The sequence below is a fragment of the Mercurialis annua genome, linkage group LG6 (genome assembly GCF_937616625.2).
Source record: "Mercurialis annua linkage group LG6, ddMerAnnu1.2, whole genome shotgun sequence".
Classification (NCBI taxonomy): Eukaryota; Viridiplantae; Streptophyta; class Magnoliopsida; order Malpighiales; family Euphorbiaceae; genus Mercurialis; species Mercurialis annua.
Genome location: NC_065575.1, coordinates 44951939 through 44979145, shown reverse-complemented (window position 1 = coordinate 44979145; position 27207 = coordinate 44951939). Strand labels below are relative to the sequence as shown.

Sequence of the window (27207 nt, the reverse complement as noted above, 5' to 3'; positions counted from 1 at the left end):
TCATGACTTTTATTTTAAAAGAAAATATCCCATTCTTGACTTTGGTTAGTCCTGATATACGTGGTATGTTACAATTGGAGAACCACTCCAACTTGGTCATATTTTATGCGCTAATAAATTAATAAGGAAAATTATCTTATACTTAAGTAATATTTAAATACCCTTTATGCAGCATTAATAACAAATGTGTAATATAATATCTTTTGTATATGTGCCAGAGTCGTGAATCTCCAAATACATAGAAACAAATTAAATAAATATACAACACACATTACATTATTACACCCAAAATTGAAAGAAAAAAACTCAGCTCCTTCTTGAAATCTTTACATTAATTAAAAAAATTATTAAAAAGTTCGTGAATCTCCACCACTAACCCATAAACCAAACCAAGCCCTAATTTCCGATGCAAAGTCAAAAGTAGAAGGCTAATAAAACACAGTTTTTCTTGGGTATTTTAATGGCGGAGAAGCAAACTGAGACTGTTAATTCTACGTTTCATGGAGGGGATGACGATCATAATTATTTATACAGTCAGTTTTTTGCAGCTTTTAACGGCGTTAAGAGATGGGCTTCTACTACTATCTTCTTGTTCTTCTGCATGCTTTTTCTTGGCGCCTTCTTTTTCAGAATTGATGTTGTAAGTTCACATCCTTTATTTTCTCTTGAAAATCATATTAATTACTCAAATAATTATATGTTATATGGTTTAACTATATATTTTGATGTAGTAAGTTCAGTATAATCTTTTTCTCTTCTTGAAAATCATATTAATTAACTCGGTTTGATTATATATCTTCTTTCAAATCTTTTTAAGGTTTCATTTGCTTATTTTTTATTTATTTGTTATGAATTTATGATCATCATCGTTGCAGTACGATAAAAAGATTAATCGCATATCGATTTAAAGACGTATAGTAAAAATCAAGATGAGAATTAATGAAGTTATGTTTGATTTTTGTTTGTTTGTTCTGAGCTTAGAATGTTCAACAACTTGGAATTTTTAATTTTAACCATTGTATGACTCCATAGAAGTTGACTCATGTATTCTTTGCCAATTACTTTTTTTATTATACCTAAATTTTGTTCTCTCTACCAACTAGGTACCTAAACTTAAAATTCACAACTACGGTGAAATACCTTGGACATTGACATGAATGTTATCTAATATATGATTTTTTTAATTCTACTTACCACCTAGAATAGAAAGAGCATATATATATATATAGAAAGAGAAAGCAAATGAGGTAGATGAAATTTTTTACTGTTTAAAGAGGTGGTTTTACGTAACGGCCACATAATATATTTTGACGGAAAATAGAGATTTGTTAACATAAAAGTATTTTATTATTATGAAATTATGGTTCATGTATATTATAGTAACAAATTAAAGTTTTGGTACCATGTCAGAAGATAGAAGAAAGCTTATGTACCGTAAATGCAAATAATTTCCCCCATATATATTACTGTTGGATTTACTTATTTTTGATTTATGATCATCGTGGCAGTCCCAGGAAAAAAATTTAACTGAACAATAAAATTAATGGAGTATTTGTTTTTTTGAGAATTTAATGGAGTATTTTTTTTTTGTTTGTTCTAAGCTTAGAATGTTCAACAACTTGGAATTCTATGACTTCATGGAAGTTGACTCACGTATTCTTTGCCAGTTAATTTTCTTTTTTATTTGTAAATTTTTATATATTCGGTGCCTGAATTTTTTTCTCTTTTCTGACTCCGTACCTGAACTTAAATTCATAACTATAATATACTTGAACTATAATCGTGTAACAGTAAAATACAGTGATATAAATTTGAATTATTTTTGTAATCCTACTAAGGACATATAGAACATAAATAGAAAAAACATGAATAGAGAGAGAGAGCAACTCAGATAGGGAAAAATATATTTTTTACTGTTTAGAGATATATATGATGGTTTTACATACTATATATAAAATATAAACCTTCATGTTAGTGCCACATAATCTATTTTGTCAGAAAATAGAGATTTGTTAACAAAAAAGTATTTTATTGTTATAAAATTAGTTATGAGTTAAAGTTTAGGTATCATGCTGGAAAATTGAAGAGAGATTAGGTACTACAAGTAATTTTTTTTTTATTTTCTTTTTAATTAATCCATTTTCCTCACACCTATTTTCTTAAACATCATTAATTACTTTTGGCATAGCTCCTATGTGATGGCAATTTGATGATAATCTCAGGCTAGTTTTTAAGTTGAAAATAGTGTGGTGCTCAGAATTTTAGCTCTATTTAATATTGGAATTTGGTGCGATGCAACTTTCAAAAGTGATGTGAAATTAAATTAAACAACTCTTAGTCATAATATTTACATTTGTTGAAGGACAGATCTATGAAGAGTTTATGGTAGACAGTTGTTTATTTTATTATTTTAAATTTTTAAAAAATATAAATATAAAATTTAAAAATATATTTTTTCCGTCTTAAATTTTTTAGTATTGTCCACCTTAAAATTTAAATGTATTATCTTACAAACTTTTAAGACAATCTTGTTTATTTTAGGTCTAATGCCTAAAAAAAACCTCCTACTTTTTAGCCCCTTTTCAATCCTACCCTGACGTTTAAAACTGGTCAATTTTACCCTATTTTATATTTTTGTGTTTCAATTATATCCTAAAATATTAAATTGACGTTTTTTTGTTTGGAAAAAATCAAAAAACGTTCTCCATGTTTAGCATATATTAATCGTATATGTTGAAAAATTATTTAGATTTAGTTAAATTAATTAAGAATTTAAATTAGTTGTAATTTGATTATGGTTTTTAGTTAGTTTTTAAAAATAAAAGACTTATGTATACTTTTTTAAATGAAAATAAACTTAATTTTATCTTTAAACTTAGTTGATTAAATGATTTCATCATTTAAGTAAAAAATGTAAAAACTTGGGATACAATTAAAACGAGAAAATGCAAAATAGAGTAAAATTGATCAGTTTTCAACGTCAGGGTAGAATTGAGAATGGATTAAAAGGTCGGGTTTTGAGGTATTAGGCCTTTATTTTATAAAAAAAATTCTAAATACGCCACTAATATGTTCAATTTGATTTGCATACCATATACAATCGGCCGCCTCAAAATAAATGTTTACTATATTATTTTCACACAATTTTAAAAATCATAACTAATATTATAAATATTGTTATTTTTTTGTTTTATTCTTATTAAATACTAAAATAAATTCATTTTTTAAAGATAACAATAATAATAAATAGCAGACTTTAAATAAAAATAATATAAAAAATTAATTTTTAAAACGACGAAGTATTTTCAACTACAATATCTATCTAATAAATCTCTAAATTTTTAAATTTTTCAGTCAATAATCAGAGATAATTTTCTAATTGGCACTAGAAGACCAATTGAATTTCCCCTAGAGTGCCCGGAAAAAGGCACACCAATAACATGCAAGGCCAATTATCCTGAGGTATCGTCGCCGTCATCATCACCAGTTGCCGCATGTCCGGACTATTTCCGGTGGATCCACGAAGATCTACGGCCGTGGAAAGACACCGGAATCTCGAGGGAAACGGTAGAAAATGCGAAAAGATTTGCAACTTTCAGATTAGTGATCATTAACGGAACGGCATATCTGGAGAGATATCACCGGTCGTTTCAGACAAGAGATTTGTTTACATTATGGGGAATTTTGCAGCTTTTAAGGTTGTACCCCGGCAAAGTCCCGGATTTGGAGCTGATGTTTCAGTGCGGTGACATGCCTGAGATTCAGAAAAACGACTACCAAGGAGAGAATGCCACGTTGCCTCCTCCTCTGCTGTTCCAATATTCTGGGAATGATGCAACTTATGCTGTTACGTTTCCTGACTGGTCATTTTGGGGTTGGTAATGCCTTTACTTTATTTATTTTGCATTTGTGGATATATGTTTACATTAGTAATATCTAAATAGCATATGCCTAATTTGGATTTTCAGTAGTACAAAATTTTTCAGTTTAACTTAGTTTTAAAAATTTAAAATTCTTATATATATAATTTTCTTTTATGGGAAACTACTATCATGATTCATAAGTAAATTTAGGTCAAAATACTATTTTGTACCTAATTTTAAAAATTCACTATTTTATCCTTAAATTTTAATTGTATTTAACTGAAATTCTCTCAAGAGAATGTCATTTATCTAATATTTAAAAATTATTGAAAAATAATAATTTTATGTAAACTATAAGAAAAAAAATACTTCTGATATGATTATATAAAAATAATAGTAATTTTGTTTTTCTATTGTTTTTTTTTTCTATTGTTATTGTAATGGAAGGAGTCGTTCGAATTCGAAATTTCTAGATTTTCCTTTCTACCATTAAGGTATATGCTTAGGTGGTTTTATTTTATTTTTCCGTAAACGTAAATATTAAAATATTTAGCTTATTTAGAAAAAATAAATAAATTTATCAAAAACATCACAGTTATTTTTATTTAATATAATAATAACTCTTTTATCTTTAATATTCATAATTTATCAAAAACATCACACTTATTTGTTTTTTTAATATATTATATTAATTAGAGTATGCATAAGGATTAATCAGTATTATTTTTTGTCCTATCATAGGGCTGAGGTGAATATAAGACCATGGAAAAATATGATAGAAGCAATTAAAAAAGGAGCAAAGAAGAAGAAATGGAAGAATAGGAAACCCTATGCATATTGGAAAGGAAACCCATACGTTTCACCAAATAGAGGAGACCTTTTGAGATGCAATGTCTCCGATAAACAAGACTGGAATGCTCGTCTCTATGTCCAGGTCAGTATTAATTGCTATCAATTTCATTCAGGGAACAAAATACTGTCGAAATTGGCGTTTTATTTCATTTTATCCCTCGGTTTAACAAAAAATTAGTGCAACATTATGTATAAATCGGAGATGAGTGGTTAAAAACTATTAGATGGTGATGTATAAATTGGAGTTGAAGGGATAAAACGAGTCAAGATGTTAATTTTAAATGTATTTCTATCTGAAATCATGAACCTGGCCTTAATTGACCTTTTATGTCAAATTCAAAAAAAGGATGAATTGTTGTTGAAACTTTAGTTGAAATCGGTTATCTGATCGGTCCATTATTTATATTTTATTTTTACCAGTTTCACAATATCTCCGATGGGCACAATTAAAATTTTTTTACGAGTCTGTCTATTAAATAATAGGCAGACTGATAAAATATTTTTAGCACTACAAGAAATATATATAGCAAAAGTCTATAGTTCTGGATAGAAAAGTATATTTCGTCTTATAAAAACAAGCGTCAGGAAATGATTGACCTAATATTTGGACTAATTGATTACACTTTAATATATTTTTTAAAATAATTTTAATGCCAATTGCTTATTAATTAGTGGTTAATTTGTTATACATAAGTTGAAATTATGTGTATTGTTCAGGACTGGGTTAAAGAAGTAAAACAAGGATACAAGCATTCAAAATTAGAAGATCAGTGTGACCACAGATACAAAATATATATAGAAGGAAGGGCTTGGTCTGTGAGTGACAAATATATAATTGCATGCGATTCCATGACCTTGATGGTGAAGCCTGTTTACTACGATTTCTTCCTCAGAAGCTTGATGCCATTGCAGCATTATTGGCCTATTAGTACACAAAATAAATGCCCTGATATCAAATTTGCTGTCCAATGGGGAAATTCTCACCCTGATAAGGTACTTCTCGAAACTCTCTTACAAGCACTAAAACGTAATTGTGTTAATTGGAGGAAAAAAAAGTGATTTTGATAAATATAACTTTAGCATTGTTGAATTATTAAGAATTCACAATTTCATGCATTGACTAATCTAAATTGCAAAAATTATTTAGGTTCATGCATGACTTAATTTTAAGAGATGACACTATCTTCAGAGCAAAGATTGATGGAAGTTGAGTAAATTTTTGTAACTTGATAAGGTTACGTTTCTTTTATTAACTTGATACAATCATCCAAAAGCTCAAAAGAAGGATAGTTTTATCAAAATTTTAAAATAGTGTTCAGTCAACATCAATTCTTGCTCTAAAAAGAACATTATTTAATTTTAATTGGATAAAATTAAGATGTATTATATTTTTGTTAAAGATAATACTAGTATTAGAATTTCACCCAAACATTTTGACCATCCTCGTAAATTGACTATTTGACATGGTTTCAGAACATCTATGATCCAAAAGTCTAGAGTTTGATTTTTTTAAGTCTCATTATCTTAATCAAAAATATTTAAATACAATATGATGTGAGTCTATATGTTGTTTGTTCACATTTCAAGTCGAAAATATTCAAGTGGGGGAGTGTCAAAAAGTAATATTATTGATGGAGTTTCATCTAATGATTTGAACTTTTGGATGACTATGTCGTCTACATGGATAATATGTGATAACTTAGAATGCACACAATTCGGCTATACAATCAATCGATTGTGAAATTATAAAAAATTGAAATTTCATGTATCATATTATCAAAATTAAAAAGTCTATATATTTTGAACTTTTGGATTGTGAAATTATTTGCATATTCATGTGTTGACTTAGTATGTGTAATCAATTTAAATACAGGCACAAGCAATTGGGAAAGAAGGAACCAAATTTATTGAGGAAGACATGAAAATGGAAAACATATATGCTTACATGTTACATTTATTAAATGAGTATGCAAAATTGCTAAAATTCAAACCAGAAATACCTAAAGGAAGAGTTGAAGTATTATGTGCAGAATCCATGGCATGTAATGAGGGTGGTTTGGTCAGAAACTTTTTGGAGGAGTCCATGGTTTTGTCTCCAAGTACTTCACCTCCTTGTAATATGCCTCCTCCTTATGACCATTCTACCCTTCAACATCTTTTTGAAGAAAAGGAAAACATCACAAGAAAGATTGAGATGTGGGAGAATGACTGGCAACACTTCAACAAAGGGAACAGCAAAAATTAGTCTTCAACAGAGTATGTTCTGTTTCCCATAGAGTTTTTTTTTATATAGTAAAGGGTAATTTTGGGTCATAAATTTATGTCTCGGAATTAAATAGATCCAGTTTGATCAATTAAGATCAAATATAGATTCAAATCGAGAGAAAAATAAGAAAATTATAGATCTATTTGATCTTAATGGATGAAACTGGATCTAATTGATATTGCCACATAAATTTCTGGAGTAGAATGACCCTTTTTTCTTAGCTTTTTTTAATCATCTAAACTAATTTTGTGTGAAAATGTAAAATCTTGAAATACTATCCCACAGAAACAAAAATAAATTAAGGGGTATAATTAGTGGAGTCAAAGTATGAAATAGGTTCAAAAGAAAGAAAAGGAATAACAAAAGTAATTGTAAAAACAAGTGCAATTTGTCAAAAGTATTAATTACTGTTATTGTTATTAATTTTATAGATCACAATTGTACTAATAATTTTATTGTATTAAGTGGCATGGCATGTGGTTTCCTGTTTCACATCAGCTAATTATTGAATTAATTAAATCTTGGACAATTTTTTTATATTATATAGTTGTGTTACATTATGTATGTATTTTTGATTATGCTATCTTATCGTAAGAAATTAAAGAATATTATTGAATGCATTTTTTTTATTTGAACATATAAAATTAATCTATAGTGTTTGGATTTTAATCCATGAAATTACCAATTACTCCAATGTTTGCATTTTAATCCATAAAATTACCAGTAGACCCATAAATATTTTATTGTTTGCGTTTTAATCCATAAAATTACCAAATGACTCCAATGTTTTTAAAAAAAGTTCACAGTTAGGTGCGTAAAATTATAATTTAATCTCTAAATCTTTTAAAAGGACCAAAATCAGCTTTTAAAGTTATTAATTGATTGTAATTCTAATTTGAAAATGTTTGATTGAGTGAATTATTTTTAGAAAATCATTCATTATAAGTTAAATATTTTTTTTAATTATCATCGTTGGACATCAAAATCAGTGTATTCTTTAAAATCTGCATCAAAGTTACACTGCTTATAGCAATCTTGTTTTTTCACATGCCTGCAAATGTATATACTTTTGTCTTATTACATTTTTATTGGTCTAATAATATCTCTCATTTTATCTACAATAGCTAATAACTAAATGTCAATTTTTTTATCTTACTACATGTCCAATATATGGATGGACCGGTTCAGCAAAATGAACCCTAAAATATGCCAAAGTCCTAACCCAATGAGAAGAAAAAAATATTTCTTCTGCTCATTTTAAGAGTCTTTCACTTCATTTTACATAAAACTTAAAAACATTCATTAATGCTTTTTATTCTCTCTTTATCAATGATAATGTGGTTTTTTACTGAATTTATTTTTAAAACATCAAAATGAAAAGGAAGATTTTTAATGTGAGACATAGGGAGCAATAATTATGAAAATACAAAGGAGATATTTGCATGAAAACCAAGAAACTGGCGGGCACACAACAAATTTGCATTCTCACTGTGCTAACAATAAATCTCTCAGAATCAGCAAACCAACAATCAAAAACCAATAAACCACCACAGAAGCTTAGGAAAAAACAAAAATATATAAAAGTTGTCACAGAAAAAAGATAACAACTTATCATACTGACACCATAGTGTTGTAAAATTTTCACTATTCTAAATAATGGAGACTTGAGTATTATTTAATTTGTTTGTTTGTGGTATACATCTTTTCATCTTTTTCCCGATAGTTCTTTATAGGTAAGTCATAACTTTTATTTTTAGAAAACATAATTCATATATTTAATTAAAATAACAAAAATACATTCTAAAGAATAAAACTATGCTCCAATCTTAACTTTGGCTATTCTTGATATTTACAATTGGAGAACAGTTCCAGTTTGGATGTATTTTATGTGTGAATAATATTTTTGATGGATATGTGTGAATAAATTAATAAGGAAAAATATTTTATAATTAAATAAATACCTTTTGTGTAGGATTTGATAATTAATTAGCATTAATTGCATTTATGTATATGTATTTCTCATTTATATATTTCTCTTGTAAATGTGCCGGAGTTGTCATTCTCCAAGTATCCTATATAAATAAAGCTTAATATCCCAAAAAATCTCGAATTTTCATCCCCTTTCAATTTTACATTGACGTTATAAAATCGACAACTATATTCAAATCTACGCTTTTAGATTTCAATTGTATTCAATTTTATAAATTGGACTCTTTTTTATTCGAAAAAAATTGAAAAAAACCCTTATAAATAACTTATTTGAACTCTTCTCCATTTAAAAATTCAAAATAAATGACTTATTTAAATTTTTTTTCGAGAAAAAAAAGATCTTGTGGGTACAATTGAATTAAAAGTGAAATGTGTGGATTTGGATATAACTGGCGAGTGAAATTGAAAAAAGGCTAAAAGGTCGAGTTTTTTTTGGTACATTTTTTTTTTTTTTTTTTTTTTTTTAACAAAGGCTAAAATTTCCATTAATAAATAACGAAAATTACATGAACGGTTTCTCAACATATTGAGTCAACTATTCTAAAAAAGATGATGAGAGCTGTAAAAATACAGTCATCGATTAGGGCTAAATTAACCACCAAGGGTCACCCAATTATATAGGCTAAAATAACTAGATCTAATAATTAAATCTAGATTTTTGAACGTTTTAAGGGAGCCCGGACCCTAAACGTTCCAATAAATGGTACTCATTGGTCTCGGCAGTCCTGCTGAGCAGGGACCGCCGCTAGTTCATTGATAACAAAATCACCACCGTCATCCTCAGTCTGCCGTAAGGCCAAAAACCTTTGATTACCCTCTTCTTTGTTCCCAGATGATTCTCCCACAATCTTAGGAGATAAGAAAGTAAAATCTTCCAACGCCACCATTTTCTTTTTGGATCCTTTTCCAATTTTTTTCTTTGGACTTAAAGTGCTGCTAGCCTTTTTTGGCCCTTTTTTATTGAACTTGGCCTTAGTAAAAAGGCCCATCTTCTCCCTTTCCGTATTTTGACTTAACACGTTAGAGAGCGCCAAAATTTTCTTTCCCTTCTTTTCTGTTACCTTATCAATCTCAATCTCAATCAAATCTGCATTTTCTATATTTTTTCCTACATCAATGCCATATTTTCCAACCTCAATCTTACTAACCTTATCACCTTCTATTTCCTTAATCAAATTTGAAATAGCGGGATTTCCTCCCATATTTGATTCACTTACCAACTTGGCCGATTTAATGGTAGATTCTGTCAACCTCCCTAGTGACGGTGCTGCCCTTCTTCCTCCGCCTCTTTCAGGGTGCTTCTCTACCGAACTTCTAAATCGTTTCCCCCTTGATTCCAGAATAGTCGGACCTGCCCTGATTAGATCATTGAATTTGCATTGTCCTCCATCTGCATTTATTGGACATTCAAGAATTGGATGCCCTAGCGTACCACATCGATAGCATAGTTCTGGTAGCCGTTCATACCTTAACACCGCAGTAATTATGGATCCGGCACTATCTACTCTGACCTTTAAACCCCGTTTCAAAGGTTTAGTTACATCAACTTTCACCCGAACACGAATGTATTTGCCTAGGCAATCTCCTGAGGCCCCATGATCCACTTCCTCTACTTCCCCTATCTGTTTACCCAAAGATAAACCCGCCTCTTTGTTCAAGCACATGAGAGGTAATTGATGAATTTGGATCCAGAAAGGTACCAGATTAAACTTTGCTTCTGTAATATCTCCTATTCCGGTCGGAGCTTCCAACACTAGCAGGTATTCCTGGTAATTCCATGGCCCCCCCATCAACACTCTTCTTCTATCTGCTTCAGATCCAAAATGGAATATGAACAGATTACTCCCCACTGTTTCGATTACGAGTGGATCCTTAGTCTTCCATACGTATTTTATTGTCGAGATGAATCCATCTCTACTAACACGTTTTGTTGATAGAACTTTCCCAAAAAGAGACGTAGCAATTTTCTTTTCTCCCACTTCTCTAGCTGCTGCACCTAGATCACATACCACTACATCTTCTTCGTCGGACAGTGATAATGATTGACACAGTGCTGGTAGGTCCATGGTTCAGAAAAATAGAAATTCCAAAAGAGTTGGAAATGGCTATTCTGCAGAGCAGAAACTGAGAGATACAAACTGACAGAAACTAAAATCAAGCCAATTTAAGAGATAAAGTTTGGTTTTTTTTTTGGTACATTAGTATATAAATAAATACCCTTTATATAGAACATAAATTACATTACATTACAATACACCCACAATTGAAAATACCCTCTTTCTTGACATCTCTGAATTAAAGAGCTGTGATTTGTCCACTACTAACCCATAAACCAAACCAAGCCCTAATTAGCAATGCAAAGTCAATATTAAATAGAAGGCTAAAACATAGCTTTTCATGGCGAATAAGCAAACTACTGATTCTACGTTTCATGGAGGAGATGATGATCAGAATTATTTATACAGTCAATTTTTCACAGCTTTTAACGGTGTTAAGAGACGGGCTTCTGCTACCGTCTTCTTCTTTTGCATGCTTCTTGTTGGTGCCTTCTTTTTCAGAATTGATGAAGTAAGTTTTTTCTTTAATATCTTGAAATAATATGGTTTTCATGGAAAGATTTGATTCGATATATTGCAAATTTTTTAACGATTTAATTTGTTGTTTTTTTTATGATAATGATCTCAATCCACAGTTGTATACTAATAATCAGCAGGGGAATTAGTGGCGTTCTTTTTGTTTTTTTTTCTAAGCTAGCTTAGAATGTCCAACAATTTAGGATTCTGTTTCAAACAAAACAAAAAACAATTTAGATTTCTACTGCTTATATTCATAAAAAAAAAAAAAAATCTACTGCTTATAATAATTATATATCCATAGGCCTTGACTTTAGAGATTCCTTATAAAAAAATCCCTAAACTTTAAAAACAGCCACAAAATCCCCTAAACATTATATCGGCGCTCAAAATACCTTTTATGTCCAAATGATAACACCGTTAATTTTGTTGAACTGTCACTTAAAAAGGAAAAAAAAAAGACACACAACTCTGCATCATCTGACACCTCATCAAAAAATCATAAACTTTAAAAAACTCAAAATACCTATAAAATTATTAAAATTTTAATAAAAAAATAAAAAATTTAATCAAATCCAACTAAACTCAAACCATTCAGGGCCGCCTATTGCCGCCACCAAAATTTTCTAGTCGTCTTTTTAGATCTGAGAAGACGAACCAACAGACAAACCAGCTGCGAGAAGGAGGAGACGAGGAAGAGCAGTTTCACGGTGGGTGGAGGCAAACGGTGCTGGATGGCGGCGGTGGATGGTGTAGGTAGTTTGGTTGGATTAAATGTGATTTCATAATCTTTTAAAAATATTATTTTGGATTTAATTTTGATAAATATATTTCAACTGTAGTTATTTTTTTTATTATTTATAAAGTACCATACTTTTAAAACTTAATTTCGCCGGCACCTGATTTTTTGACCCCTTTCTGGCTTTCCATTTCATACCTTTTTAAAATTTTAAAATATCTTTTTTACTTTCTAGATCGAGACATGAGTTAAAAGATAAAAATAAGGTGTGTCTTGATCGAATGATGTTTTGATAGTTTATTTATGGTGTATCTGTAATTAATATGATGTTTTATGGTGTTTTTTTTATGGTTTTTTTTAATAATAAGACATGTCTCGATTGGGATATGCACGTTCTCGATCGAGACATGAGTTAAAAATAATAAAAATAAAATATCTTCTCGATCGAGAGATGAGTTAAAAAAGTTATTTTGAAATTACTTTTCAAAAATTGGTACCCAATGAAATTAGCAAAATATGGTCAAAAATCTTGTAATTACTTTCCAGAAGTAAGGTAGTTTTAAAATTAAGAATATTGACAAAACAAATTTTAATATTTCACTTTTTTGCGATTTAAATTTTAAGAAACAAATCATAATCTTTCTAATTTTTGCAAATTATAGCTTAAACTGTTTTTCGGCCATTATTTGCTTATGAGGCAGCCATATTATTGGTATATTAAATTCCAACATTTTAAAATTCTGCAAATAAAATTCTAACGTTTCGCATTATTGCCACTTGTAACCTAATAAAGATGACAAAATGGCTGAAATTAGAACTTAGGCTACAATTTGTAAAAATTGAAAAGGTTTGAATTTGTTTCGTAAAGTTTTAAACGTTAGGCTTAAATTGCTAAAAAGGTGAAACGTCGGAACTGGTTTCGCCAATACCCCTTGAAATTATCCCTTATTTTTTCAGTTTAAAAGAACAATTTTTTTTATTATTTTTATTTGGGCCCCTTTTTTCATAAAATTATACTTATCAATATAATAAAACAAATAAAGTTGGACATTAATGAAAAAAAAATGAAAAAATTGGATTGGAAAATAAAATAAAATATAGGTTTAATGGTGAAAAAAAATTCAAACATGTACGATTTGTAATTTAATTTAAATTTTTTATTTTTATAATAACAGCCAAATTGATAATCAATCTTTATTATTTTCTATTCACTATTAAAAGTCCGTCGCTAAATATCTGTTCGCCAATTTTACAGCGACGGAATAATTTTTTTTTTGCGACGGATTTAAATTCGTCGCTAATTTTTAAAAATAAAAAAAATTTATTTTTTAATTTAAATCGTAAAATGAAATATTATTTAAACAGTCACCTACTGTCACACCGTCACACACCCACCGGGTATACAACACACACCCGCACTGACCCGCAAATATCGCAAATTTTCCAACTTCCCAGTAGGTCACCCATCCTTCACATTACTCTCATCCACTCCTCTTTAACTCTGTAGTTCCCCCGCGCGTGACTCCAACTTATCCAGCTCATATTCTTGTTTTATATCTATGTATATTATATTTAAATATAACAAAAAGTAACAAAAATGAACTCCCGCAATTTACTCCCGTATTATATAAAATAATTATTTTTTCATACTAATTATTTTTAAATAAATATTAAATAAATTATTTTTTTAATAATTATTTTAAATAAAAACAATAAATTATTACTATTACACTTTACTCCCACATTCTAATATAATAATTTTGTTATAAATAATTATTTTTAAATAAATAATTATTTCTAAATAAATATTTATTTTTAAATAAATAATTATTTTTAAATAAATAATTATTTTATTAATAAATATTTATAATAAATAATTTTTTAATAAATTGTTTTATAATTAATATTCTTTTAATTAATAAATTGTTTTAATAAATATATTTTTTATTTATAATTTTTTTAATAAAAATAATACTTTTAGCGACGGATTTAGTAATCCATCACTAAAAGTAAGCATTTAGCGACGGATGTGGTATTCCGTCGCTAAATGTATTACTTTTAGCGACGGATTACAAAATCCGTCGCTAAAAGTGAAAAACAAATTGGCGGGTTATTTTAAGATTTAGCGACAGATTCAAAATTCGTCGCTAAATCCGTCGCAAAAATTGATTTTAGCGACGGATTCCAAATCTGTCGCTAAAATCCGTCGTAAATTGACTGTTTTCTAGTAGTGATTAGACTATTATTATTAAATAAAAAGTGGAAAAAAATTCAAAATTACTCAAAAGTTTTCGGAAAAAAAGTGCAATTTTGCTTTATTGCAATGAAAAATGCAATTAGACTATTATAATGAAAATTGAAAAGTTTGAATTAAATTGCAATAAATTTTTAAGATTTGAATATTTTTCACCATAAAATCTAAAATATTGTGATATAAATAAAAAACGATTTGGTACCTCAGTTTTGATTCCGTCAAAAATTAGGGGCTTTTGTTAATTCCGTTAATAATTTGGTATTTACTTCCAAACGATTTGAAAATTCACTTTCAATTATGTTAACGACTTGGTACCTCACTTTCAATTATGTTAACAATTAGATATGTCATTTTTAAATGATTTGGTATATCATATTTAACAAAAAGCGATAAGTGTGCTTAAAATTAAAATTGAGGTATTAAATGTTTAACTTTCAAATAAGAGGTATAAAACTGTGAATCATAACATATGTGAGGGGTTTTAAAGCGATTTGCTCTTATTTTTAAGTGACCTTTGCCCTTTAATTATAATATCCCTCTAATTAATCTCTAAATTGAATGCTTAAATTTTCAGTCAATTATCAGAGATACTTTCCTAGTTGACACTCGAATACCAATTGAATTTCCCCTGGAGTGCCCGGAAAAAGGCACACCAATAACATGCAAGGCCAATTATCCTGAGGTATCGTCGCCGTCGCCGTCATCATCACTGGTTGCTGCATGTCCGGACTATTTCCGGTGGATCCACGAAGATCTCCGGCCGTGGAAAGACACCGGAATCTCGAGGGAAACCGTAGAAGATGCGAAAAGATTTGCGACTTTCAGATTAGTGATTATTAACGGAACGGCATATCTTGAGAGATATCACAGATCGTTTCAGACAAGAGATTTGTTTACATTATGGGGAATTTTGCAGCTTTTAAGGTTGTACCCTGGCAAAGTACCAGATTTGGAGCTGATGTTTCGGTGTGGAGACATGCCTGTGATACAGAAAAATGACTACCAAGGAACCAATGCCACGTTGCCACCTCCTGTGCTGTTCCAATATTCTGGAAACGATGAGACTTTTGCCGTTACGTTTCCTGATTGGTCGTTTTGGGGTTGGTAATGCCTTTACTTTTAGATTTTTTTTTTCCATTTGAAGATATTTGGTGACTAACTGTTTACTTTAGTATCTAGATAGCATATGCCTAATTTGGATTCTCAGTACATATATGGTTTGACCCCTCAATTTGTACCATTTAACTCATCTAATCACTAAACTTAACGTCTCACCTATTGAACCTCTAAATTTGCTAAATAATCCGATTTGATCCCCGAATTTGATAATTACATTAACGTTGAAACTCTCAGTGTCCACCTGTCACGTAAAACATTTTAGAAGAATTTGTGTACGGGGAGGTTTAATGTTTACGTATTTATCAAGTTTAAGGGTCAAATCGGATTATTTAATAAGTTCAGAAGTTCTATAGGTGAGACGTTAAGTTTATGGGTTAGATGGGTAAAAAGGTACAAATTCATGGGTCGAACTATACATTCAGCGCACTATAATTGTTTAAGTATAAATTTATTCATTCAAAAATATCTCATCTTTTTTATTTTTTCGTTAATGGCCATATTTAAAAAGAGTTGGATTAAAATGGTGGGTTATAAAGGATTTTCCATTTAATTTATCTAAAAAATGAGTTAATCATTTAAATGGTAATAAATAATTTTCATATAATTTAAGATAGAAAAACAAAATCTATCAATTTATGACGGAATAAGTTTTATTTTAGTTTGAAGTATAAAAAATGATATGGTGAGTGGTTGTGATAGGGCTGAAGTGAATATAAGACCATGGAAAAATATGATAGAAGCAATAAAAAGAGGGGCAAAGAAGAAGAAATGGAAAAATAGGGAACCCTATGCATATTGGAAAGGCAGCCCTTCTGTTTCGCCAAATAGAGAAGACCTTTTGAGATGCAATGTCTCCGATAAACAAGACTGGAATGCTCGTCTCTATGTCCAGGTCAGTGTTGTTCTAAAACCTCTTAAACCGGCCGGTCCGGTTTGGTTCTCAAACTACGGATTATCTATTGATCATATTATAATATGTATTAAATAAAGGCGTAATTTAAAATTAGGGAGGACCAAATTATAAAATTTAATCATTTCAAATACTAAATTTTATATTTTTCAAAAGTTGGAGGAGCTATGGCCATCCCATGCCACCCCCTCCCTCCGTCATTGATCATAACAATAATTATTATAAATATTAATTATTATCATCCCTATTAATTTATATCTAAACTATTATATCCCATTACTTTAAAAAAAGTATTTTTCTCCGATTCGAATATTTTTTATAACGGGAATTCCCTTATAAAAAGAAGTTTTTAGTTAAAAAGAATATAGCGGGAGAAATATTATTTTTCAGAATTCACGAATCCATGAAAGTAATAGTAATTAGACCTTATTATAAATAAAAATATATATTATCTCCTGAGTTATAATCGACAAACTATCGATATCGATATTAACCTTTTTATGAATTAGTTTTTGTACTTTTTAATTTTTATCAATTTTGAAACAACTAAACGATTTAAGTAAACGAGGTAAATCTAAAAATTAATTTTTATCAATTTTGAATTGATGTGTATTGTTCAGGACTGGGTTAAAGAAGTAGAACAAGGATACAAACATTCAAAATTAGAAGATCAGTGTGACCACGGATACAAAATTTACATTGAAGGAAGGGCTTGGTCTGTGAGTGACAAATATATTATTGCATGCGATTCCATGACCTTAATGGTGAAGCCTGTTTACTACGATTTCTTCATCAGAAGCTTGATGCCATTGCAGCATTATTGGCCTATTAGTACACAAAATAAATGCCCTGATATCAAATTTGCTGTCCAATGGGGAAATAACCATCCTGATAAGGTACTTCTCAAACCATTTTTACTACAGCTAAAAGTAATTGTGTTCTTTTGTGTTTTTGATAAATTTAATTTGGACAATGTTGAGCTTTCAAAAATTTACAATTTTATGTATTGATTAATCTACATTGTAAAAACTGTTTGGTTTATGTATGATTATTTTTAGGGTAACACTATTTTTAGAGAAAAACTGATGAACTTTCTAGTGAAATGATTATTTGACATGATTTTAGAGTCTATATGATCGAAATGTTTAGATTTTGATTTTTGTCTACTCCCATTTAAACAATCAAAATGTTTGAATAAAATATGATGTAAGATTGTTTATTTATCTATTCAAGTAGACATTCGCGTGAGGGAGTGTGTCAAAAATAATACTAATATTGGAGTTTCAACTGACAATTTAAACTTTTGAATAAATTAGATATTTAACTGTATACATGATTACTTAGAATGCACCCAATTTTACTAGAAAATCAGTTGATTTCTACATATTTCCCTAGCAAGAGCAATTTTAAATGTTGCATATTGTATTAAGTTGACTTAGTATGTGTAATTAATTTAAATACAGGCACAAGCAATTGGGAAAGGAGGAAGCAAATTTATTGAAGAAGACATGAAAATGGAAAACATATATGGTTACATGTTACATTTATTAAATGAGTATGCAAAATTGCTAAAATTCAAACCAGAAATACCTAAAGGAGGAGGTGAAGTATTATGTGTAGAATCCATGGCATGTAATGAGGGTGGTTTGGTCAGAAATTTTTTGGAGGAGTCAATGGTTTTGTCTCCAAGTACTACCCCTCCTTGTTCTATGTCTCCTCATTATGACCATTCTACCCTTCACCGCCTTTTCGAGGAAAAGGAAAACATCACAAGAAAGATTGAGATGTGGAGGAATGACTGGCAACACTTTAACAAAGGGTGATGCCTCTCAGGAGTTGCCAGGAGTTGGGAACATATCATTTTTGAAGGTGATGCCCTTCAGGTATCAAAATCCATAAATTCATTTTATTGTCTTTTTCATATGGCATCTGATATCTGTAAAGACATCTGGCGTTTTAAATCTTCCTTCGACTATGCGTTGTTTCAATATATCCCCCGAGTCGGTAATAGCAATGCATACAATTTGGCTCAACAGATTAAAAACATTTTGAATAGCGGACTTTTTTTTATTATTTTCATTTCCATCTAAAGTTGTTTATTTATTATGTTTTACATTTTAGCTATCTTTGTTAAAAAAAAATATATGGTAATAACGGAATTTAAACTGTGTGATTAAAATGGAGCCGTGACACCTTAGTACTGTGTATGAATTAGAAAAAAAGTCGTAGTTCGTGCATGAAAATGACGGAATTTAAACCACGTGATTAAAATAAAAAAACATGTAAATTTCGTGATTTTTTTACATTAACTCAAAAAATATTATATTCCACATAGAGTTTTTTTTATGGAAAAGGGTAATTTGGATCACAAATTTATGTTTCGGAATTTAATAGATCCAGTTTGATCAATTAAGATTAAATATAAATCCAAATCAAGATAGAAAAATAAGAAAATTATAGATCTATTTGATCTTAATGGATGAAATTGGATCTAATTGATATTGCCCCATAAATTTCTGGAGCAGAATGGCTCTATTTTCTTAGCTAGCTGTTTTAACTTTTAATCATCTAAACAGATTTTGTGTGAAATGTAAATCCTTAAAAAACTATCCCACGGAAACAAAAATAAATTTAGGGGTATAAGTGGAGTCGAAGTATTAAATAGGTGCAGAAGAAAGAAAGGGAATAACAAAAGTAATTGTAAAAACAAGTGTATTGCCAAAAATATTATTATTATTATTATTATTATTATTATTATTATTATTAATTTTATAGATCAGAATTGTACTGATAATAATTTTATTGTATTAAGTGGAATGGCATGTGGTTTCCTGTTTCACATCAGTTAATTATCGAATTAATTAAATCTGTGGACGAGTCATTTTTTTATATATTATATAGTTGTGATACAGTATTTATGCATTTTAAATTATGCTATCTTATCTTAACAAATGCTTCCTCCTCTCTATTTTATGGTCGTTGTTTAAAAAATTAGAAATTGAAACAAAAAGATGATATCAACACCAAAAATTGGTAAATAATATAAATATAAAAATCAGATTAACAATTAAAATTATGTTTTTGTATCATAGTTATAAAACATATTTGCTTTAAGTTACAATTAGTCCAATATTAAATATTATTCCTATATACCTTATTATTTAAAGAAAATAAATTGTTCAGCTTTTTTTGGTTTAATTATTTAAAAACATCTCATATTTTTTTTAGTTTATGGATCAAACTTTTAAAATGTCAATTTTAATTTATTTTCAATTGTAAGCACTTATTCAAATTAGGGTGAAATAAAAATTATATCATTCATATTGTTTCAATTCACCTTTTTACCATCAATAATTTCAAATATGAAGGGCATATTTAAAAAAAATTGGCTTGAAATTGAAAATTGAAAAATGGATTAAAATTGACGATTTTAAAAAAATTAGTCACAAAAAAAAGTCGAGAAATAGACCATTTTTTTTAATAATTAAGCATTTTTTTTATAAAAAATATATTTTAATGTGGGTGTTTCATTTTATAATCTCTATGTGCTTGGTATATTACTCTTGATATTGGCGGTCTCTTTCTTAAATATTATCATTAGTCCAAAATGAGGCCACACCATAATTTTCTCTCATATATTCTTTTCTCCTTCTCTCTCTAAAAACACATTAGCCAATGAACCAAGTCAATGCAAATTAAAACAAAAACTCGAGCCTAAAACACCGTCGTATCAATCATTTCGTTGATTTTAATGGCCGAATTACCAGTCGAGGACGATAATAACTCGCAAGAAAATCAACAGCCACAGAGTCAGTTATTTTGCAGAGCTTTGATGAAAAAATGGGCTTCGCTCACTGTCTTCATCGTTCTTCTCGTCGGCGCCTTCTTCTTCAAGATTGACGTCGTAAGTTTTTCAACTTCTATTTTAATTTGATTTTTTCCGATCGTTAAAGAATAACAACCTGCAGCGTAAATTTAGATTTCTGGTAGATTTAAACCAGAGTTAAATATTTTAACTAATTCCTGCTTTTTTGCTCAATCTATTTATGTCGAAGAAATCAGAATTAGAGGTCAATATTGGTCTAGTTTAGTCAACTACTAGCTTGAATGACGATTTTGATAAATATTTTGATTGAAATTTAAGAAAAATAAATATGCCGAGTATGAATTATAATATTAGTAAATATTTTGATGAAAATTGAAGAGAAAAACAATGCATTCTATCCCAAAAATGGTTCAACAACTTTTGAAATTGGAGTTTTCTTCCACTTGCTAAAGCTGCTTTTATTTTAATATTTTAGAGCATGTTGCACTTTGGAAGAAGTTGCCTAAATGTGCTGTTTACCAAACATTTAAATTTGTTTAATCCAATTTGCTCAAACACTATTATTAACGAGTGTTTATCCCATACAACGGATGTGCCACGTCATTTTTACAACAAGCCAATAATCATTTGCGATAGGAAATTTTTATTTATTACTTATTTTTTTTTTATCATTAAACATTTGCATATGCCTAACGTCTCATTGGTTTATTGCACGAATGACGTGGCGTAACTTTTACGTTGTATAATTATTCATTATTAACTTAGAAAACTTGCACTACTATTGTCTGATTTCTTTTATAAAATCTGCTACTTTTTGAGGTCTGCTTATTATTTTTAGGGATACTAATATTATTAAATTTCAATGCATGATATTTATAGCGAACTAATCTTAAAATTAAATTGTTACATATCAAATTCTATTTTTTTTACGTTTTCATATTTTGGAGTCCAAATGCAGTTTTTTCATTTTAGTCATTTTTTGATGATTTGACTATTAATCGGATCAAAAATAAATTTTAATTTTTTTGTTATAATTTATTATTTTAATTCCATTTAGACAAGTGTGTCATTCAAACACATTTATTATTTTTTGTAATATGATAAAAGAAATTTAATTTTTTGGAATTGGTGGGTGTTTTTATTTCAAAAAATAAATGTTTGCTTTATGTCTCAAAAATTATTTTATACTAATGAGCCATAACTGCAATGGTATATATTCCGAAATTAAAATCCTCTTAAATTACTACAAAAAATGATGCAAATTATTTAATATTTATTTTTTACTTTTTATTTTATAATAAAAAACATAAATTGAAGAAAATCAATTTAAAAGAATTTTAATCTATATGTATTGATAAAAAGACAAAAAAATTAGACTGTATTTATACAATCTAACATTTATTTTGTCCGCTGAATTAATTTTCAGACTGTTATCAAAGAGAATTTATTCAGCACTACTACAACTACAAGTACTGCTGATTTCACCATTGAAAATGCTCCACCTAAGCCCTCCATCCTAAACTGCACATCAAACACGTGTAACGTTCTAAATGGTTCAACACCGTTCGATCCACATCAGCAATCATCAAATGCCACGTGTCCAGACTACTTCCGGTGGATCCACGAAGACCTGCGGCCGTGGAAATCCACCGGAATCTCAAGGGAAACCCTAGAAAATGCTAAAAGATACGCAACTTTCAGATTAGCGATTATTAACGGAACGGCGTATTTGGAGAGATATCACCGGTCGTTTCAGACTAGAGATTTGTTTACGCTATGGGGTATTTTACAGCTTTTAAGGTTGTACCCCGGCGCTGTACCCGATTTGGAGCTGATGTTTCAATGCGGTGACTTGCCGGAGATCGAAAACGCTGATTTGAACGCCGATTTGCCGCCTCCTGCATTGTTTCAATACTCTGGAAAAGATTCGGCAGTTTCTATCATCTTCCCTGATTGGTCCTATTGGGGTTGGTAATTTTCTTTTTTCTAGAAATTTATATCTTTTAGAAAAATGAATAAGAATTCGCCCGCACAGGTTTGGTTTAGTGGTCTAAGTCTCAATCATATGGACGTCATAGATTGCGTGTTCAAACTCCGGTTATGTGCTGTCTAATAAATGGAGTGGTTGGTATTGGACTTTTGGCCATTATAGCCAGTAATTGTCAGGTATGTGGATACGGGCTGTCCACATGACGGAGTTTGACAATGATCCTGGACTTCTGTTTGGAGTTACACCCTAAAAAAAATAAGAATTCCATGTTGATTTTAATTGAACAAAGGCCCTAGCTGTACTTGAACTTAAGGATCATTTAATTCACAATTTGCAATTTTAATCAACTAAAGATTATATTCTTTAATTTTAGGTCAATTAACCCCCAGATTGGATCATTGCGGTACTTGACCGTGTTGATTTTGTATAATTTGGGTTAATTGACCTAAAATGTGAGATTTATGTATTGATTTTAATGTTTGTGTGCATTGTAATAGGGTGGAGGTGAATATAAGACCATGGGAAAGCATGTTAGAGGGAATAATAGAAGGGTGTAAGAAGAAGAAATGGGAAGACAGAGCTCCATATGCTTACTGGAGAGGGAATTATCATGTTAGCCCTAATAGAAAAGATCTCTGGAAATGTAATCCCTCATTCTTTCATGATTGGCATGCTCGTCTTTATAACCAGGTTAGGAAACTTGTCGAGTCCTACGATTTTCTAGTTTTTTGTTTTCGAAATTCTGAAAGTTTATATTTATAAACTGTTTTCAGAATTGGGGCAAGGAAACACATCGCGGATTTAAGCATTCGCATTTGGAAGATCAATGTACCTACAGGTATCATATTCAATCTTTCAAATTTGTGAAGTTATTTTTCTTGATTATGAATGTTGTTTTTTTGGTTGTACACAGATATAAAATTTATGTGGAAGGAAGGTCATGGTCAGTGAGTGACAAGTATATATTAGCATGTGATTCCATGACTTTGCTCATCAAGCCTGATTATTATGGTTTCTTCCTAAGAAGCTTGGAACCAATGCAACATTATTGGCCTATCAGGAAGACAAACAAGTGCAAAGATATCAAATTTGCTGTGGACTGGGGCACTATTCACCCTGATGAGGTAATTAATTAATCAATTTAAGAGTTAAGATGACACCCTACTCCGCCATTGACTCGAATAGCTTGAAACTCAAGCTTTCATGTACTTTTTGAACAAATCCCGAATAGTTCGTGATTTGACTTGATTCATTTACGCCCTAATTGCAACCATATTGAAAACCAAATTATCTTATTATTAAGTTCGTTTTAATTAAATACAGGCAGAGAGAATCGGAAAAGGCGGAAGCAAATTCGTCCAGGAAAATCTGAAAATGGAACATGTCTATGACTACATGTTACATTTATTGAGAGAGTATGCAAAATTGTTGAAATTCAAACCAGAAATACCTAAAGAAGGAGTTGAAGTATTGTGTGTAGAATCAATGGGATGCAACGAGGGTGGTTTGATAAGAGAGTTCTTGGAGGAGTCAATGGTATTATCTCCAAGTACTACACTTCCTTGTGCTATGCCTCCTCCATATGAACCTTCCGCTCTTAAAGACCTTCTTCAGAGTAGGGATAATGCTACTAGACAAGTTATGACATGGGAGCACGAGTACCGCAAAAAAAGAAATTAAAGCCGGTAAGAGCGCTCAACGTAGATCCGATAGGTTTTGGGTTCAGTCACCATGATGGCAGAAAAGAAAAACTTAGAGAAACTTATAGGTTAGGAGTGTCTTCTTTTTCTCTCATGTACATTATTCTTTTTGAGATTTTTCGATTAGTTATTTATAAAATGTAAAAGTGGAAAATAGAGAGGGAAAGAAAATTATGGAAAATGACAATAGGAAATAAAAATTTACAAATATAATACATTGATTGTTAGTTCAATTGATACTTAGAAATGAACGTCAATTTTATGCTTTACTTGCGGTACATATCAAATTCACTATTTTATATGTTGATGTAACAAATTATTTTATCATACTCCCTCACTTGAATTAGCATTGTAAGCTATATATGAACTCAAATGTAAATATAATTACTAGAAAAAACAATGAAGAACACATGTGATATTTAGTGTATTGATTTTTTGAAATTGGAAAATTACTTTCAACTCTAATTTATTTGATCGAACCTCACGAGTAGGGCAGAGGGAGAGGGCGCGGGAGTGGGCAGCCGATCCCTCTGCCGGTTAGAGAACTCTAGGAGGAGTCTAGTTGCATGGGCCTATTTAGTCCGGACTATCGTAAAACTAGAGAGGCGGACTAGATGATTGACATGTCATTTAATCCGGGCTAAAAAAGTTTATGATTCTGCCACCGGTGATAAGTTTTAACTACCAAAGGACCTAAAAATTACTTGATGGAAGAGTATAGGAATTCCAAGTGACATGATTCATAGAGCCAAAATTTAGAAAGACATTATAATGAATTATGTTCCATTGATAAATTAAAACTCAAATAGATACAATCATCAATAACATTAATGAAATTCATAGTTTAAAGCAATAATTTTTTTAAAATTTAGACAGCTCTGGATTTAACAATATCCAAGCTCATCTCACTTGGATCAGTTGCTTGCAATTCAAATTGAATCCCATCTAATTCCCTCTTAAATCTGTCCTTAGAGCTTGCATAAACCATCTTACTCCTCACTCTTGATACGTCAGGTGACCTACATCCAAAAACAATTATGCAAAATTAATTAATGTGAGGTAAATAAATCAAATTAACCCCAATAAAAATGAAGTTTACTGACCAAGCAATGAAGAAAATCTTGCTTTTCTGGCAATTCTCATGTGTTGTAAAATCAAAATCATAAACAGCGTAACGGCATTCGTTTGGAGGCATGGAATTAGTGAAATCATCGTAACTATCTTGAGGATCTCCGACTTTTTCTACCGTCACCTGTTGAATTTTCTCGTCGATCTTGAACACGATGAACCGATGGTTCCTCTTTTTTAGCTCCCGGAACTTGAGCTTGCACTCGTCGTTCACCGCCATTCCTGATGCCGCATTCGCCTACGATGATCATGCAAATTTAATACTTTTTTTAATGCATCAAAAATAAAATAAATTGATTTTTTAGCATTTCATGATTTACGATCCTAACATCCATAATTTCATTTATATTATAGATCATCTGATCTCAGAAAGCAAAAAATTAATATACAACAAAATAAAACATTAAACAGATTTGGATTCAGAAGATAAATGTGCATTACAACCAATTTTGAATTGGTGTAATTAAACAAAGAAACATTTTTGATGTTTCTAATTAATAAAATAACAACGTGATCCATCATTAACAATTTCAGATTTGATCTAATTTTATTCTTGCTAATTTGTTTCAAAAAAAAAAAAAGATGGATAAAAAAAATTAAAACTTCTTAAATCAAATACTAGAAAGTTAGGAGCATTACCATGTCACCTTCCAATTAGGTATAAGGCAATTGCAGTTACAAATGAAAATCAAGAGAAATGTGAAATGTCAAAGAAAAAGGAGGAAAAATAATAATAATACAAATTTCTGGTTTTGATAAAATGAGAGAATTCTTCAAATGATAAAAAAATTAAGAGAAGAATTAAAAAAGTTGGTAATAAAAATAAAAATAATTAAGGGTTGGCATTGGCTTTCTGCTTAATTTCCTTAAGCTGATAACGTCCACAACATCTTTTAAGCTGCCACGTTAAGCTATACATAGATAAATAATAAATAGAAAAAGTAACTTCTTTTCTCCGATAGATTAATTTTGATTAGGCTGTTAGATTAAAAAAAAAATTGCTTAATTAATTTTAACCATCTAATTCCAATTTAGGATCTCTACCATATGCAGGTAGTTTTTCATGAATTTCACGTTAATTAAATTCCACAATTAGAACCCACATAGTACATGCACGTTTATTGACTATACATATATATTCTTTTAATAGTATAATTTAAACCTAACACTTGGTCCATTATATATCTTATTTTAACATACATGTTTCAAGTTGTTATAATATCACTTATTAAAATCTAAGAATAGTTAAGAAATATTATGTAAATTTTACGTGTACTTCCAAAACCTTTCACGTATAGATGTGGAAAATGCCAGCATTAGATTAAATTATGAAAATACTAAAAAGTTTAGTGATCTATTAAGCTTAATATAATTAAGGGAATTAAATTAATATATAATGTGATCTTATAGATAGATGTAAAGTACTGAGTCAGCCGTGTGGATCCATATATAATATCAAATTAGTTGTTGATGATGGTAGCATTACCATTGCTTATATAAAATTGACTTATTTTGGCCTGTAAATAATTGTATTTTCTACTATTTTATATCTAATGTCTTCTATTTTATAAAAGATAATTTAATGAATCATACCACATTTCATGATATTTTTATGTAAGTTTAGGTTGGATCACACGTATATTTCATTCATTAATAAATACAAAAAAAAACACTAATGATTTTTTGATTTTATTGTGGTTAGGCATATAAAAAGGAAAGGTATATTGGCTCAATTAATACCACTGGGTTATGAGTCTTTAATTAGCAAATTGTTCTTTTTACAGGACTGGAGTTTAAATATTAAAATACTGAAGAAAATACTAGGTTTAATCACCAAAAAATGCCAAACCTATACGTTTTGTGTCAATTATAGCCAAACCTTTAAAAATCACCAGATTTAGCCAAACCTTATATGTTCTGTTTCTTTTTTAGCCATTTTTGAATCGAACCGGTTTTTTTGACACCGTGTCGTCCACGTCACAACCAACTAAGCAATTG

General features: G+C 29.7%; 3 protein-coding genes across 5 annotated transcripts; 2 read left to right on the top strand and 1 right to left on the bottom strand.

Moving 5' to 3' along the window:
- Positions 1 to 215: 215 nt before the first annotated feature.
- Positions 216 to 18528, top strand: LOC126688059 (uncharacterized). Of its 3 annotated transcripts, none has more exons than XM_050382626.2 (5): positions 216 to 640; positions 15111 to 15640; positions 16355 to 16547; positions 17186 to 17461; positions 18029 to 18528. In XM_050382626.2, exons 1-5 carry the CDS (start codon positions 461 to 463, stop codon positions 18386 to 18388), a joined length of 1539 nt encoding a protein of 512 aa, XP_050238583.1. In that variant the 5' UTR covers positions 216 to 460; the 3' UTR covers positions 18389 to 18528. The 3 variants fall into 3 exon arrangements, with proteins under 3 accessions (XP_050238583.1, XP_050238582.1, XP_050238584.1); XM_050382625.2 differs by lacking the exons at positions 15111 to 15640; positions 16355 to 16547; positions 17186 to 17461; positions 18029 to 18528 and adding exons at positions 3355 to 3878; positions 4605 to 4797; positions 5433 to 5708; positions 6589 to 7523 and having other exon boundaries at positions 292 to 640; XM_050382627.2 differs by lacking the exon at positions 216 to 640 and adding an exon at positions 11222 to 11538.
- Positions 18529 to 20153: 1625 nt separating this feature from the next.
- LOC126654112 (uncharacterized) lies at positions 20154 to 24350 on the top strand. Its single transcript, XM_050348179.2, has 6 exons — positions 20154 to 20469; positions 21818 to 22362; positions 22879 to 23071; positions 23155 to 23219; positions 23295 to 23505; positions 23705 to 24350. The coding sequence occupies exons 1-6, from the start codon at positions 20317 to 20319 to the stop codon at positions 24059 to 24061; spliced, it is 1524 nt and encodes a 507-aa protein (XP_050204136.1). The 5' UTR covers positions 20154 to 20316; the 3' UTR covers positions 24062 to 24350.
- Positions 24351 to 24847: 497 nt separating this feature from the next.
- Positions 24848 to 26026, bottom strand: LOC126688154 (actin-depolymerizing factor 12-like). The gene is made up of 3 exons (XM_050382760.2): positions 25849 to 26026; positions 25185 to 25447; positions 24848 to 25100 (listed from the first exon to the last, which is right to left on the bottom strand). Exons 1-3 carry the CDS (start codon positions 25849 to 25851, stop codon positions 24950 to 24952), a joined length of 417 nt encoding a protein of 138 aa, XP_050238717.1. The 5' UTR covers positions 25852 to 26026; the 3' UTR covers positions 24848 to 24949.
- Between the last annotated feature and the right edge of the window lie 1181 nt (positions 26027 to 27207).